The sequence below is a fragment of the Protopterus annectens genome, chromosome 5.part0, assembly GCF_019279795.1.
Source record: "Protopterus annectens isolate FY-2018-M chromosome 5.part0, PAN1.0, whole genome shotgun sequence".
Taxonomy (NCBI): Eukaryota; Metazoa; Chordata; order Ceratodontiformes; family Protopteridae; genus Protopterus; species Protopterus annectens.
The window spans coordinates 376,624,644-376,643,245 of record NC_056735.1 but is presented as its reverse complement, the minus strand read 5'-3'; the positions used below and the strand labels follow the sequence as shown (position 1 = coordinate 376,643,245).

General features: G+C 37.6%; 1 protein-coding gene across 1 annotated transcript in view; it reads right to left on the bottom strand.

Moving 5' to 3' along the window:
- Positions 1-18,602, bottom strand: part of LOC122802163 — a 1,241,087-nt gene that overhangs the window by 485,925 nt on the left and 736,560 nt on the right. Inside the window, exons 6-7 of the mRNA XM_044071837.1 lie at positions 11,297-11,415; positions 6,257-6,392 (exon numbers count right to left, since the gene is read on the bottom strand). Of these exons, the coding sequence (XP_043927772.1) occupies positions 6,257-6,392; positions 11,297-11,415 (255 nt within the window). The remainder of the gene's footprint in view (positions 1-6,256; positions 6,393-11,296; positions 11,416-18,602) is intronic.

Here is an 18,602-nt window from a genome sequence, read left to right as displayed (position 1 = left end):
ACTACCCGGGGAGAGCTATGTTTGGAGTTCTTCTGTTTTCAGTGGTGGCATCATAATTTCCTTTATTTATGATTTGTATTGTCATACCCACTATTACTGACATGTGGAGGATAATGACAATATATTCTGATGTAGTTAATTTCACACTAGTGCACCATCATCCCCTGTAACAACAACTCCTGTACATAGGTCAAGGCATGGCTATGTTTATAAAGTGAGGGAAGAGCACAGGATGTATACAGAAGGCGGTCAGAGTTATAGTGCTATATATGCTTTAAATATATCAACTCTGTGGCCAACCAGGCAAAGGGGAAATCCCTGGTATACCAGCAGTTCAACCTTCCAGGAAAGAGTTGGCCAGCTGCACATGAGTGTTTACATAAATGAGTGGTGATCACTAGTGTTTCTCAAACAAGTCTGACTCCAGTGGGGGTGGGGGGGTGGGGGTAGGCATATGTTGCAGCAGTGCCACAGGTATGTTATCTTTATGCTTTCACAGTTTCATTTGGTGGAGAGTCTAGCACAACATGATAGTTTATGCCTGATATCAGCAGATCACCTCTGTCTGACTATAATGGCTATGTGCACATGGCGTAAGCAGATGATGCAGCAGCACTGTCAGAAATGATAATACTGGAGGGCATGGACACTTCACCCATGCAAGATGACAGTGGAGGGGCAGATCAAACTTCTGGCATTTCCCATGTTTAGCTTTGGATGTTCTGTGGATGTTCTGTCAGTGTGAATCTTATCCATGCCATGTAGGTCTGCTGTACTGCCTCCAGTGTGTGTGTGTGTGTGTGTGTGTGTGTGTGTGTGTGTGTGTGTGTGTGTGTGTGTGTGTGTGTGTGTGTTTGTATGCACCCACCATAGGAGAGAGGTGCATTGGTAGCCATCACTGCCACAACTTGATGTCTTTCACTGACCTGTATTACACTGCCATCAGTCAGTGGATGTAGTGGTCAGTTACCAAGACAGCAACTGTACACACCATGGGTGATATTGTGACCTTGCTGTATGGCATGGTTGTGGATGTGCAACAAATAGATGGACTGCAGGATGACCTCCAGCACATGCAGAGTAATGTGGCATATCGGTGTTAGAAAAACTTCTTCTGGGCACAGCAAATAGATGCTTACAGACTGATTGCAGTCTAAACTGCGATACATTTATTTTTCTTTTTAATGTCATGAAAACACACTGCACAAGGAACAGGAAATTACATCACACATATAACCATAAGTGCCCACCAGAAAACAATGCCATCTTGTGGCTAAACATATTATTACACATATACTATATGCACACACATAGTTGTTGCTATAGATATATACTGTATATCTTACACCCCCACTCAACGACTACTACTTAAGTCAACCACATTTGTGATCTAAAATTTACAAACTTGTTTACTGTGAGTGGCTTTGTCATAGCAACAGCAATCATTTTATCAGTTTCACAATATGAAAGCACAATCATTTTGTTCAACCAAGTCATGAATGTAATGGTGTCTGACATCTATACGTTTGGTTCTTGCATTGATCTTCTCACTGTTTGTAAGCTTACTGCATCCCTGATTGTCCTCATATAAGACAGTAGACTGGGACACCAGTTCTCCAAGGTCTTCAAGTAACTGCTGCAACCAAATGGCTTTTTGACTGGCATAGGCAGCAGAGATGTATTTTGCCTCTGTAGAAGACAATGTCACTGAGATCTGTTTCTTGCTGGACCAGGATATAGGACAGTTTCATAATTTGAACAAATAACCACTTGTAGATCTGCATGTGTTGAGGTCATTCACCCAGAGTCCACATATCCTGTGAGGTTTCAGTCACCAATTGCTGACAACCTTAAACTCAAGCCTTTTGTGTTTTTGGGATACCTAATAACCTTTTTTTATTGAATTCCATCTCTTTGACATGGTTGACTTACATGCCTGCAGAGATGAGACATGGCTGCTGCAATCAAAACCAAAAGAAGAACTGGCAGCCATATAAAAGCAGGAGTCACACAAAACTTTATAAAAGAAACAAATAAGACTCCAAACACTACCGCAGGTCGAAGGTACCAAATGTTTAATGTAAACAACTTCCTTCTTTAGACCATAAAACAGAATGAAAAAGACATGTTTAAAATACTAAAAAACACCAGTCACTAAAAGGAGGGATGACATCATTTCCTGAAATCATTGCTAGCTGCTACATCCCATTTATAAAACCAAGAATCTTCCAACATTTGAAGTTCATTGGAAACCAACATATGATCCATTGGTTCATCCATGAAGCATATGGTAAATACCCCCCTCCCATTGTGCCTCTGTAAAGTAAACCATACTAGCCATGACTATGCAAGGATCCAGATACGAGGTGGAAGGTCATACCTCCATGCTTATAAAGATAGCACACACTGTTACTGAGAGTGCATCATTGACACACCTGGCCATGTCAGCTAACACACCTGGGTATGGGCAATCTTATTGTCATGGCCAGTGAAGTTCATCTGGTTCTATCTCTGGTGTGCCTCACCAGAACACCTACTCTGGTTCCTGCAATTCTGTACCATTTCTAAATTCTAACATGGGGAGCCACATCAGGATTCTCATTTAAGTTCCAAAAGTACTACACCATTCCTCATGCATAAAGCATCCAGCCCTCAAATTCCAGGGTCACATGGCATGCATGGTCAATATTCAAGACATGGAAGCCCTATCCCAGCACTGGATGATGTAATCCCTGACTCCCTCTAGCCTGTTACATGACAGAGTGGTACTGCAGCCCCCTATCATGATCCTTACCAATACAGTCCATTACTGTCACTGTTGTGGTGCCACCACACTTATGCAAATGATAATGACTGTGCCCTGCCCATCTAGATGCACAGTAGTAGAGTAGAGTAGGGCCTTGATGGAAAAGTGTATGCATTCAGTGGTTTCAAGTAACACAGAGAATTGGGTTGTGTGACAAAATGCCTGTATAGTGGTAGTTCCCTTTTTTGCTTAGAGTGGAAACCATATATGCTCCTTCACATGCTGCGGCATCATATAAAGAAAGGGATATAGAATTTGGGAAGCTGATGCCTATGAAATTCTTAATATGCTCCTTATTGGATACTGGGATAAGCAGTTTAGATGGAGCTATCACCAGAGTGAAATTTTTACTGATATACAGATGAAACTGTTCACTACTCCAGTCGTTTTCTTGAGGTTATCCATGGCATGCAAAATGGATATAGTCATGCTAATGACACATACCGTGTATTTAAATTATTAAAACAATTGTGGCAGATTGACTCAGAGATGGGTAAATCCTGTGTGAAAAACTGTGTAGCTCATCTATTGATTCCATATGGTGTCTCCATCTGCATAATAACAGTCAACAATCTCCTGGTTGTGGAGGTAATGGTATGCCAGCTGCTGGAAAACCCATCTGTGACATGGAGGGTTATGATTTACAACATCACACGGGTTGGCTTTGAGAGTAGCAATTTACACTTACTGTTCAGTTTAATCTGTGAGTGAAACTCCTTTTCACTGCAAAATAGCCAGCCTGGGTGAGTGGATGGACCTGGGAGGTATTACTGACCTAGGGCCCTTGGTGGGGATTTTCCCATGGACTTGCCACATTACCTGTCTAGCCTACTTAAGTGATGACAGCATATTCAAGAATCTGTGGGACAAACCACAGAATCTAGTCTACACCTGCTGCAACAGTGGTGGCTTTCCATCTCACACATTCTGTCATGGATAGACCAATAGCTGCCAATCAAGAAGGTCAACTGGCAAACCAAACTCAGGGAAGGTCCACCACACAGTAAATATAGTACCACAGTACATGCAGAAAGATACATTATACTCAATGATAGATCTGTTGATGGCTGAGTACAATGGCACAATGGCATCCCTGGACCTAAGTGCCATATCCTTACTTATAACCTTAGACACATGTTGGTTGAAAGACAGGTTACTGTGTACATAGATCCCCAAATCCCTGTCTACTGTGTCTACATTTAGGGGTGTTTTATCAATGAGGTAGTTTCCCTGGGAGGTAGACGTCCCAGAAAGTGCAATATTATGCATTTCTTGGCATTGAGTTTTAAGCTGTGTCTTTGACACCAACCAATTGTCTGTTAGACCTTCTTACAAGTTGCTAGTATCTTGGGAGAGTTTCTATGATTAATCCCAGCTTGCCATCATCTGCAAGGGTGGTAAGCCAGAGGCCTTTGACGTTGACCTTGACTTCCAAAAAAATAGATGACAAAGAGTAGTAGACGCAGCATAGAGCCCTGGGAAACTCCACTGGTGATCAGCTTCTTAGTGGAGGAGGTCTCCCAAATCCTAACTTTCTTGATCCTGTCTATGAGCCAGATGGCTATCCAGAAAGTTACATAGGGGTTCAAATCTATTACCATGAGTTTTTTTTACAAAGCCTGAGTGAGCCATTGTATCAAATGCTTTAGCAGGGTCAAGGTAGGCAGTATATGCGATGCTGCCCTCATCCATAGCTTTGCTGACCTTTTCAAAGAACTCCACCAGGTTCGTAGGGTATGACCTGACTTTGATAAAACCAAACAGGGTTGGAACCAGTGTCTGGAGTTTCCTATGTAATTGTTATTAATTTCTATAATAATTCTTTCCATGACTTTACATACGAGACTAGTCAGACTAATGGGTCTATACTTCTTGGGATCCACTGATAGTCTACCCTTGTACAGAGGGATGACTGTTGCAGTCTTCCATTCATGTAGCATGAAGCCTGTGCTGAGGCTATGGTTGAATATTGACACTGGTGGCTCTGATAGGTTATATTTTAGGCTATTTAGGAGGCATTCTGGCACATTATCTGAGCCCACTGAAGTTGTATTCTTGGCTGTAGACAGTGTATCTAAAATTTGCTCCTGACTGATAGTTTGATGGATTATGTTAGAAGGTACTTCATGGGGGTGGGAGGAGGGTAAAGTTGAAGATGAATTTGTCAGCCAAAAGATTTGCTCTATCTCCTGGTTCTGTGAATATGGCTGCATTTACCAACAGTTCAGCACACTGTTGTGTGCTGCCTTTTAGGTTTTGGACATAGCTAAAGAATGCCTTATGGTTGTCCTTGGCCTGGGATGTTATCTTTACCCCCAAATTGTCTTTGTTGGACTTAATTAGACCTCTTAGTTGTTTATTCAGTTTAGTGAGAGAGTTTTTCTCTCTTTTAGTGTTACACTTCCTAACTTAGCTGTGACTTTTTTCTTTTGTTGTACAACTTGTTTAATTTTGGATTCCACCAGGGTGGTCTGATTTTTAGTTAGTTTTGGAGTTATCTCTGTTAGGCACACCAGCCTCAATGCAGTCATTAACATTTTGTACAGACCCTAAGTGAATAATTCCCCATAGGCTGCTGTGTTATCAATGTTTGTAGGGGCTTGACATTTTGGCAGAGTATCACTTTAATAAAAGGATGTTTGCCTTGGAGTAGTGTCTAACTGTTACAGAGTTTACTAGGGTTACATGATTGATTCTTATTTCGAAGGAGTCTGCTCTATGATCTGACCTTACCAGAAAGGATACAACACTGGAGGAGGGGAGGTGCAGCATTTACTCATATTTGTGAGCACCAGGTCCAATATGTTTGTACCTCTAGTAGGTGTATGCACTAAATGGCCGCACATGCACTGAGTGGTTCAGAGTGTTTGAGTTTACAAAGTCTAGGGATTTCTGCACCTGTATATTTGGGGTTGTGTAGAACTCCCAGTTTATAAATGGGGTAACTGAAGTACCCCCTGAGTATGATATTTGGTTGAATGATGAGTGTCTCCAATAAGTCTAAGCATGAGCTGTAAGTTTCATAGGACATAGCGGGTGACCTAAAACGTGCGAGGATATGGTACAAGACTTTGCCTATGGTAATCTGGACATGGAGAAACTCCAGTGTATCATCCTGTTTAACAAACCCAATGTTATGCTTGTAGATCAAAATGCCGCCACCTTTAGTTCCTGTCTGTGCAGTTGCAGCCCTAAATGTTTGGAAGGCACTGAAGCCTTGCACTGCCATGGTACTCTCTGTGGCTTTAAATCATGTCTCGGTAACTGCACAAAGGGTTAATAGTGGGCTGACTGACAGTGCTTTTGGGGCTAGAGACTAGACTAAGGTGTGTAATACTAAACTGAAGAGGTAGTGCTCCTCAGTGCACAAAATGGCTGCTCTAACACAATCCACTATCAAGGAAGAGAAAAAATACAGTAAATTTAGGAAATGCAGAATTTCAAACGTACCTTTACTGCTTGTTTAATAGAACCTATGATGATGACTCCTGAGGAGCTCTCATTGCAAAAATGCTTCAGTGAAGTTTCCCCCTCTTCCAGAAGATACTTTTCTCCTTGGTATTCTGGTTTCTTGTACAACAGCCAACTAACATTATGAAGAAAAACAACTATATTAGAGACTGGAACAGAAACTGTTGAAATAACATTGCTTATATGCAAGTACTCTTTCAACAATATGTGTCATAGCCAAGCCCTAAGTCCTTTTAACTACACAAAAATTTGTAAATATAAAACCCTGTCATGTATTATGTGAATGTAGTACACATCTGTATAATTAAACACATCTATTCGCTTACTTTTAAAACTGTAAGTATCTCAAGCAAAAGGAAAAAGATAGTATATGAAAAGTACATTTTTCAAAATAAAATGTCTTCAGAAGAATGCCCTCTCTTACTACTTTATGCACAGCTAGTTAAATCCCCCAGGCTTTACTTTATTACCTTAACTTATCAGTACTCTACTCAGTGATAATAGGTATTTTATAATCATCTTATAATTCATTCTTCTTAAAGAGTACTTCACTCGGACAAGTACCATTAGCTCTATTTTAAACTCATGCACCATAATCTCAGGCTGCAGTACAGACTATAACTACTTCCACATTAATCCCTACCTCCTCTAATCCTAAACACTCATGCTATAGCCACATCCTCGCTTAATAAGGAAGGCTAATTCGGCTGAATTTAAGCATAACCTTCCACCCTTGAGCAATATGACTCTATATACCTCTTTCATTCTTCTGTTCCAGTAATTTCTTCTGATCATCAGTATTGGATCTGTGATGGCAGTTTTATCTACTGCTGATGGCATCTCTAATTGCTACCTGTTTATATTTATTTATGTGCCCTGTCCTAACTTTGACAACTCTCCTACATAATATACTACCTTTGATCTTTGTGATAGGATTATTTTGGCAACTTAATATTTCACTAGTGGATCTGCTTCTAATGTCTACTAACTTACAGTTACACCCATTTACGATCCCCTTTCACTCTGACCTTAACATCTGATACTCATGCAGATTATCAATCATGCATGCATCCTAGATCACCCAAAATAACTTTTCTACAAAATACTAAGTTTAATCTCTATCTTACTTGCAACTGCTAATTTTTTCATTTTTTAGTTTGATCCTCAACTTTGGTTTATGGTAGAAGTTTAATTATGTGCTTTATGACATCAGTATTTTTCTAAACTGATTATTTCACACATTTTACCACTGGAATAAGATTATAGTTGCAATTTAATCTTATTATAATGGCCTACAGTGTACACATTTTAACTTTAACCATTTCATTCCTCCTTGTAATTCTTACTTTATTAGTTCTAATTCATTTGCTTGATGTACTCTGAAAAGGCAATCTCCTCATCTGTACATTAACAGAATATGATACTTTCACATAACAGAATATGATACTTTCACATTTCATCCATTCACTGCTCATCCCCAGGATGCTATTATCCCCCCAAATGCACAGTCTCTATCCCTATCCTATTACATTCTCTAACCTTTGTTGTAATAAACCTTGACTACATTAGTTTTCAAGTAACTTAAATATCTTACTCTTACCTCACACCCCTCCAGAACCCTTTAACCTCCACTAGAATTGCCCCTCACTCAAATATTATTAACATCATTAACATAAATCATGTCATCTACCACACCTGAAGATTCTCATGACATATAAAGAGCACCATCTAACTATGTTTTTTTTTAATTTCTGGCTAGCTCCTCAGAAAGTAATATTTTCCTGATGCTTTTTGGATACTAACCTTACTCTCAGGGACACCAAATCTAACCCTGGCTCTCACACTTATACCTCATCACATCCACCTTGCTTCAGGTCATCATATATTGCTTCTCCAAGTAATCACACCTATGCTAAATATTGAACATTTAAATGTGGGAGGCATGAATAACAAATTCAGTTAAATATATACCTGAATGCTAGAATAAAGTCTTGATGTTATAACCACACATGAAACATGGCTTGCACTCTCTTCTCAGTGTATTAATCTTTACTTCCCCACTGAAAAAACATGTCATATGGATTACCCAAGGTCTAGATTAGGTGGGGCACCTTCTGTTATTTATAAATAACTTTTCCAGCACAACTGTTGTCACCTCTCATCCACTGATAAATTCTCACCAGAGGAAATGTCTAATTGCTGAATTCTCACTAAACAGTTATCCAAACTCAGTGTGCACTGGTGTACTATCCCATTTGACCTCTCATTTTTTAAAACTTCTTAAAGACTTCTCCTTTCTTACTACCAAAAGCTCAACTTCCTCCTTATCCTCTTATTACATTAATATTAACTTGCAGGGACCTTTAAAGTATAGCTTGATTGACAACGTAACAGACTTCAGTCTGATGCATCTTATTCAGAAATCAACTGGTCCCAATTGGCAAACAAAATTTTACTCTATCATTGTATTTGTAACCAAAAAATTAAAGTACACTCTCTCTCATTTTATCTCCTAACATTAGCAATCACTGTGCCATTACTTTCTCTTGGTCTAGCAAAAATAAATAAATGAAATAAATAAATAAATAAATAATGAAAAATAACTACAACCAGTTCAATATATTGTTAGGAATAGATATGCAAAAAACATTGGTGCCATCAGAAGCAATGCTATATTTATAACTGGACTTAGCACTTCTAAAGTGCAAAATCTGATCCAAACTGTTCCATTCTAACCAATACCCTTTCACATCTATAGAACAAATACTTCATTTAACTGTAGGAAAGCTACTAGGGAACTACAGATAACTAAAAGAACTCTTCTGTTTACTCAGAGCAAGAGATAATGCTTGGTCTTACTGGAAGCAAATAATTTCCATTTATGCCCATGAAGAGTATCCTGAGCTTAAAAACCAAGCCAAACAATTAGGACACAAAAAGGAATAATTCTTCAGGGGCAAGTAATCAGAAACCTACAAGCTACCCCTAAAATATTATGGGGTAAAGTCAATAAAATGCATGGATAGCCTAAGAGCCATTTAGTCTCATACTCTTATCCCCCTGAAGACTTTGATAAGGAATTCTCAAACCAGCAATAACCAATACTCCTACTAACTAGTGCTGTAGCTCAACCTATAAACACAACCCTCTCTTCTATTGTCTGAAAGGAATTTCTCATAGTTAAACTGCAGAAGTAACAGACACTCTACCCATTGATAGAGGCCATGTAGTGATAGTTAATATCCACAGTTTTTCAGACTTTGTACGGACTTTATTACACACCTGGCCTACCAGCTTTTTAGTCTTTCACTCGGTTAGTACTCCTTTTCCTCAATATGGAAAAAGTTAATTATTATAATAATTTATTTATTTTATATTAATTTAACATTTGTTGACCAGGAAAGTCCAACTAAGACAGAGCCTATTTTCAAAGGAGGTCCTGGGAGAAAAGCTCCAGACACTTTGGAATGTGTGAGGAAACTGGAGCACCTGGAGGAAGCCCACACGAATGCAGGAAGGACACGCAGACTACGCACAGCCAAGAATCAAACGAGAGAACCTTTTGTTGTGAGGTGACAATGTTAACTGCTGCCCCACTGGGCTACCACTGGCCACATTGGCTGGGCTTAAAATGTTTCACAAGGGCAGTTAGACTAGTACTAATCTATGAAACTATAATCCAAACACCAAAGAGGATACTTAACTACAACCAGTTCTGTGTATTGTTAGGAACAGATTTGCAGAAAACATCTGTGCAATCAGAAATAATGTTATATTCATAACTGGTGTTAGCTTTTCTAAACTGCAAAACTTTTACACCTACAGAATAAATACTTCCTTTCACTGTAGGAAAGCTACTAGGGAACCAAAGATTACCAAAAGATCTCCTCTGTTTATGCAGACCAAGAAATAATGCTTGGTCTTACTGGCAGTAAATAATCTCCACTGATGCCCACAAAGAGTATCCTGAGCTTAAAAACCAAGCCAAAAGATTAGAAGAACAACAAAAAAAAAAAAGATGTATTCTGTAAGGACAATCAAACAGGTAATCTAAAAACTGCAATTTTCCTAATACATTATGGGGCAAAGTCAATAAAAGCTTTTTCTCATATTGTGGCATCTTTTAGAGATCAGTGCTAGGCTCATACATGTCTGGGACACAGTCTGAGAAATCTATCGTCTCTCTTCATATACCGCAGGGATGTACACCGCAAGCCATTGTCAAGTAAATATATATATTTACATAAATGCTTCCTTCAGTTATTATGTCTACCATAGAACTTTACCATACAGTGTAACATTCCTCATTTCCAAGACTGCAAGTCTTTCCAAATTTTACAGTTCATTTCACTGCTATAACGTTATGAGAAAATTAACTTCCTAGGTTTTACTGGGCATCTGCAAGTAAAGCAGAATGCATGAATCAACCAACGATTACTATTGCTATTGCTGTAATCCCAGAATGCTATGTAAACTTGAAAGATAATCACTCTTTTCACATATTTTGCATATATGGAATATGGTCTCTGAGCACACACTCAGTCATTACTGATTTTTTTAAAGACAAATCCTGATTTTTAATTCAGAATTTGTAATGTCACTCTTAAAATGTATGCTTTTATAACAAAATAGAAAGGACGTCATCAATACACATTGACAGGCACTACATTTAAAGACTGTTTAACCTGCAAGAAATGTGTGCTGATACAATTGGAATTTTTTCATCAACTTCTGAATGAATAACACCAATAATTTAAAGGCAGCCTTGATTTGATAACCTTTTTCCTGATTATTTTTGACTTAGCATAGGTTTCCTGTGACATAAGTTTGAGAGCTATGTCATGGATAAAATTTTGATTAACATAACAACATACAAAAAATATGTTCATACTACCAGTGCATTTTCTAACTCTGGTACTCTTAAGTATTCTTTATAATTAGGAACTTTATCAGGTTCCCATTATTTAACTACCCCAATCTCTCTGCACTTGCAGTGTTTAATACCACTGCGCTACTTACCATCCTCGAATAACTCTCACAGTAACACCAGCTGGAAACTGCCATGATGAAGCATCGTGAACATCGGACAAGATTTCTTGTTTGCTTCCACCATTGTGTAATCCATTGTAAATTACCATCTGAAATAGCACAGAGTGTCAGTCAGCATGTTATGTAGCACAAAGGATGGAAACAAGGCTTGGAGATACTGAAATATTAGAGCAATGGGTAACACTGTTGGTGAAGCAAGATATCCATGTTTTATTAAACTCTCAAAGACATCCTTTTGAGCAATGAGATGTGCTATACTCCCTGTATTAATCATATTAATGGACAAAGTGTTCCACTTATCCATTATCAAATATCAGCTCATCTGTAGTTCTTAGACAACCTACTCTCCAGTATTACTATTCTCTCCTCTAAACTTTAAATTGGATTTTTCTAGATGACTAGTACTATATTGCAAAAGCAAGGTATGCATCTGTGCTGCTGGTGATCTGGGATCAATTAGTGGTTCTGGAGTCAGGTGATTAGTAGTCCTGGAGTTAGAGGATCAATTAAAATAGCACCGAAAAGCCACCAATCAATAGAATAGCAAAAATGAACTCCACAGAAAGCAGCTGTTCATCGGGTAATAGGTTTGAAATTCATTAAAATGAAATCCAAGTCACTTTACAATAAAAGATCATTCAATTTATTTTTACAAAACATTAAAACATAATAAATTTAGTGCTTTTGTCTCTTAAACTTTGGGAGCTTCCTCAGAGTTACAGAATGCAACACTAGTAATCATTTTACATTGCATGACATGATTCTTTCATTTGCTCTACTCTAATCATTCAATAAATAAATAATTGACCAATACATATTAATAAAAAACTTAACTTGTCATAAATATAAAACCTGACTACACCTTGTTGTAAAAATTCCATACAACACATCAATTAATTTTAACAAACTCAGTATGGAAATACTGTCATTAAATTCCTGGTTTTTGGGTAGCATTCAGACAAATTTGCTGTGTTAATTCTTTAAATTCCAATATAGTATCACAGTCCTCACCCTGTCATCAGAAATAATTTTATCTGTAATAATAAAAAATAAATTTATTAAAGGAGCCACTTTTTAAAGAATGTTTAAAAAGAGCATTTGACATTTTTTTTTTTTTTTTTTAATTTCATACATGGGTTCATAAATTCTCTCCTTCAGTTTCCTACTAGTTTTCTCTATATAATAATTAGTACACGCTGTACAGGATGCAATGTAAACCACCTTACTGGTGTTCTAATTGCATTTTCCAAGACATCTTAAACTTCTCTCTACACCCTCATCTATCACATATTAACCATTATTAATATATCTACAATATTTGCACACTCGACACTTAGACATCCTGGGTACTTTACTTCTTGCATTAGCAAGCTGTGGGAGTTCCAAAATGTTCTTAATATTTAAGCCTCTACAATAAACTATATTTAATTGACCATCTAATAGTTATTTAAGTTCATTGTTAAAAATATCTCCCAACAATAATCTAAAATATTTCTCAGTCTTGGGGCTTCCAAGTTGTAAGAAATAACCATCACCACACTTCTATCATTTTCATGGGTACTTGAAACATTGCCCATATTTAGTTCAATGACATTTTGAACACTGTTGTTTGGAATAATTTATTTGTGTATATTACTATGTATAGGGGACATATTTACTGCTACTTTTCCCTTCAATAATCTCTTTCATAATTTTGCTTAATAATCTTTCAGGATAATCCCTTTCTTTGAACATCTCCATTAAAATGTTTAATTTGTTTAAAAAACTCAATATCATTGATTATATGCCTTGACAATCTAACCATCTTTCCTTTAATAACACTTTTCTTTTGTGTGAAGGGATGGCAACTATTGTAATATAAGAATGTATTAGAATAATTTTTGTATGAAAAATATTTGAAATTAATGTGTTATTGTGATTATCTTTCATGATTTTAACATACAAAAAAATTAATATTTTCCATACTATAGGCTGAAGTGAATTTCAGGAATTCCATGGTAGTATTTAAATATTCTACCAATGTCAAAAGGGAATTAACATCTCCTTCACATAATATTAAAATGTCATCCAGAAATCTGTAATACCTATAGATTTTTTCTTGTATTTTGAAATAAAGATAAAACAATGTTCCCATTCTGCTAAAACCAAATTTGCATTTGTCAGGACATACTTGGACCCCATCACTATACCTGAAACTTATTGAAAATATTCACCTTCAAAAAGAAAAAAAAAACAATTCAGTAAAACTAATTCTAAAAACTGTAATGTAACATGACGTTCCAAACTTGACAGGTGACTGTTCATGTCCAGAACATTTGAAAAAATATTCCATCCCTGTTTTGTGAGGGATAATTGAAAATAAGTTAATTATACCTATAGGAGCTAATATCATACTTTCTTTCAACTTAACTTCATTTAATAAACTCAACAGATGCCACGAGTCTTTTAGAATGTGTTTATCATTACGCAACAAGTTTTTACAATGAAAGTTTACATATGCGGTTAGAGGTTCTGTTTTTGACCCCTTTGCTGCCACTATTGGTCTCATTCGAGGGTCTGTTGGATTTTTACTTATCTTTGGAATACCAAAGATGGATGGTATTCTGGGAAATGCTATTATGATGTATATCAATGTATCATTTGTAATAGTGCCTTGTATAAACATGTCATGTATAATAACATCAAATTTAGAATATGCAAAAAACATTTCATTTTTTGAATCATTGCTGTAAGTTCCAGTATTGTTTAATATGTTGAACATTTTACCACTATAAATGAAATAATCCATTAAAACAACTTCCCGTCCTTATCTGGCTTCATCACATGCACTGTTTTGTCAATCTTTTTCAAAAAATGTAATGCTTTTCTTTCATCTTTTGGATATAACCTTGTTTGATAACTTGCCTAATATTCCATTCACACAATTGCTCAAACAAGGTTGTAGGGTGCGAGGGTGGAATAAAAGTACTTATCCTAAGCAATCTATCTTTGTATAAATCAGAACTACTCATTCTATCTTTAAAAAAAACATTTTCAGATTCAGTTGTCTGGTGTACTGCTTTAAATGTAATATAACAGAAGCTATATCTTCTCTAAAGTTCGGCACAAAAGTAAAACCCTTGATAAGTAAACTCCTAATGTTGCTATCTATTTTCATATTATTAAAATTATAAATTTTAAAATCAGAAACTTTGTTAAAATTACATACTGTTGTTAATTAAGAGTCTGTGCTAACAACTATACTGCTTTCTAAATCCATTAATGTTTCTTCCTGCCTTTCTGTTTGTTGGCTTTGTTGGTCTGTTGATCAGCACTCAAATTCTCATGAGTGTTCGAATAATCCACAAGGATGTTGACATCGTTCATTACTACTTCATGATAACTCCTCCTTGATTCTCTAAAAATAGCAGTTCCTCGTTGTTCACTAATAACTGGTGTTTCTTCATAAACATGAGTAGAATTCTGTCAATACTTCATTGATTTGGAAGGGCAATCTTGCTGCCTATCTATCACTTTTGGTTTAGGATATATTCTCTTGTTGTCATAATCATACTCGTCCCTACCCAACTTCTTAATCTTTTGTGCTCTATTGGTAGAGCTATATCATCAGCTTTTATGAAAATTGAGTAATATTCACTTTGTACGGAGGCAAATAAAATATTGTTTTCTATTCCTTGACTAATGTGCCTAATTTCTTCACCCAATAGATTTAATTGTTGATCATTGTCTGTAATAATCAATTTGATGATCTCAAGCCCTGTTCAGTCAAACAGTTCAAAAAGGCTATGATGTACACGTCATTGGGGAACTTCCAAACACATAGTCACTTGGGAGCTATTTTTACTTTTAAGCATTCATTCAAGTAACAATTACCCGATTGAAAACTCCTATATTTTATAAGGATGCACTCCAAAGTTTTTAGTTGTACAGCTGTAGGACCTCTATCTATTTGTTCAACACATTGTAACTTATAGTTAAAGTTAGACAATCAGGTTTTAATGCTGATTGATTGCTCGTTGTTATTTCTATTTGTTTTTGATAAAATTCCTACAGTTTGAGGGACAAAAGCACTAGGTTTATTATGTTTTAATGTTTTGTAAAAATAAATGGAATTATCTTTTATCGTGAAGTGACTTGGATTTCATTTTAATGAATTTTGAACCCATTATCCAGTGAACAGCACCTTTGTGTGGAGCACTGAAAAGCCAGTTGCCTGCTTTTACAGTCTGCTGTGAGGGTGTGACAGTTAGTCATGGCAGGGTTGGCTCCAAACAAAGAGCTGAGGTTACTATAACCTAACAGATTCTCAGGAAAAGATACCTGACATCTCACAGGTTAGCATACATGAATGGTAGTGCATGTTATGGTAGATGCTGTTGAGACAAGATGGAGGCAGAATCTGAATTGAAGAAGTATGATTCCTTTCCCTATTGCACCTCTGGTTCAGTATGACAGAAAGGGGGATTTTTTGTGACCTGAATTGAAGGGGATTCATTATTTATTTATTTATTTATTTTGCATTTTTCTTCATTATTTATTATGAAATTGAGTAAGGGGTCTAACCAGAGACCAAGGTACTTGAAGGAGTGTCTTTTGTTTGTTTGCTTTTTCCATGCTCTACAGATTTCAGTTTGTCTTACAGTATATGTTTTTAAAGTGCACACTAATTTAAACCAGCATTATTATACAGCTGTAATATTAATTGCTTGTATTGCTAAGAATGATACAGTCCATTCATATGCATGCATGATGCAGTATTTATATTACTTGCTTGTTATGACTTATTAGTGCATATGCATAAATGTATTATTTCTGCATTATAAAACAAGCAAAGAAAACTAATGAATCACATTACTGCCCACCTGTATATCATGTCTGTTATATATGCAAAAGTAAAAAACAGTCTCTGCAAACAATAACTACATAAAAAAAAACTTCCAGATGCAGAACAGCTCCTTCTAAACATGCATGACATCTGTGCATTCTGTGACTGAAAAACTTCAACTGAAAGTAACATTAAAACTGATCCAAACAGTAAATAAAAAGTACAGTTGTGTATACTTACCATAAATGTAGATGTTCGAGTGTCTTCACTGTTGCAGTCATTACATTTGGGTAATCTGCTGACAGATTACCCTCAGTCGGCCTGATTAACAAAGTACTGGGTCCTGCATCGGTTGCTGTCCATTCTTCCATGACGTCAGGTCATCAGGGGGTATAACACATGTAGCCGATGCCATTACATCAGTTTTTCTTGCCTCAGATGTCAGGTGCCCCCCGAATGGGGAGCAAATAAAATTAAAAACACAAAAATATACCTCAAACCAAAAGCAAAAACACCAAAAAGTCTTTTAAGCATAGTAAAAGAAAGCAGAGGTATAGTAAGAGAAAAAAAGTACAGCTTTGTACCTACCATAAATGTAGATATCCGATAGACATGCAACTGCAATCATAACATGTGGGTTGTCCTGCCTCAGGCAGCCCTCGGTCGGCCGGATTCCAAAGTCTGGGTCCGACGTCGGCTGATGTCGCATTTCTCTCCAACGTCAGAGCAGCTGGAGTACATAAGCATCATCCGACACCATTTTCTTCAGTGTTTCTTGCTCCAGATGCCAGGTGCCCTCCAAGGAAGGCTGTAATCAAATTGGAAGACAAAAACAGGATTCCAGACAAATAAATGAGCAATAAAACAAATACACCATAACAGATATCCCCAGCTAAGAGTAACAGGGATAGGAGTGGACCCTAGGCATAGAGGGGTATGGAGGGAGGGAAAATCCGACTGCAGTTGCATGTCTATCGGACATCTACATTTATGGTAGGTACAAAACTGTACTATGTCCTTCAAGAATGCAACTGCAGTCATAACATGAGGGTAGAATACCATGGCTTAGCTGGGGAGGAGGCATGCTCTAGGAAAAGGATGGTGTGGCAATCAAACCCTGCAGGACTGCCGCAAAGCCTGCTCTGGATCTGGAGTATAGAGGGAGATTGTAGTGTTTGGAGAATGTATGCACGGAGCTCCATGTAGCAGCTTCTAGAATGTCCTTAGTAGGCACCTCTTAAGAATGCTGTAGAGGTGGCTGTAGCTCTGGTGGAATGTGGTCTGACATTGGCTGGAACAGTCTTTCCATGAAAGGAATAACAGAATCTGATACAATGTCCAATCCATTTTGAAATAGTCTGTTTTGAAATTGCTTTTCCTTGGACTGCAGGGGCGTAAGCTACAAAAAGTTGTTCAGACTTCCTACTGGCCTTGGTTCTGTCCAGGTAGTATCGAAGTTGTCTGTGAATGTCCAAGGTATGCAACAGTCTTTCCCCCTTATTCTCAGGATTGGGGAAGAAGGCAGGCAGATGAATGGCTTGATTTAAAGAAACCCTAGAATAGTAGGGTTGGTCCTTAATGAAACCCTGTCTCTGTGAAAAATTATGAACGGTGGTATTGCCATTAGGGCCTGTAGTTCCGAAACCCTTCTTGCTGAGGTAATTGCCAACAGGAAAGCTGTCTTCCATGAGAGAAATTGCAAGTCAACTGAAGCTGCTGGCTCAAATGGGGGTAGAGTCAGTTTTTCTAAGACAAAATTGAGGTCCCAGGCTGGCACTGGGGCCTTTCTTGGTGGCTTAATGTTCTTGATTCCCCTGAGGAATTGCTTAGCAAAGGGTATGAAAAAACAGGAGGATCAGTGTTGTATCTAGCTGAAATAGCTGATGCATGTATCTTTATGGAAGAATATGAGAGGCAGTTCTTTAGCATATCTGCCAAACATTCCAAAATGAGTGGGCCAGGACTGAGCCCTGTGGTACACCACTTGTGACAGGCTTTGAGTCTGACATGGCGCCAGCAACTCTGACCCTGTGGGTTCTGTCACTCAGCCAGTTTGCAACCCATCTTGTGATGTATGGGTTAACATTTAAGCTGATGAGTTTTTCAATGATACCGAGTGGGGTATTGTATCAAAGGCCTTCGCCAGATCGAGGTAGGCTGTATGGACTGCCTTTCCCTCATCAATGGCTTTGGTGACTGTTTGAAAAAGTCAACCAAGTTTAGAAGGCATGATCTGCCTTTGACAAAGCCAAACTGGGATGGATCCAAAGTCTGCAAATTCCCTATGTCTTTATTTATGAGGTCCATTATGATCCTCTCCATGGCTTTGCAGATAAGGCTTGTCAAGCTAATGGGCAGTAATTTCCAGGGTCGGTGGAGGCACCGCCTTTGTGAAGTGGGACCACAGTTGCAGTGCCACTCCTGGGTACATATCCAGAGGTAAGACTATGA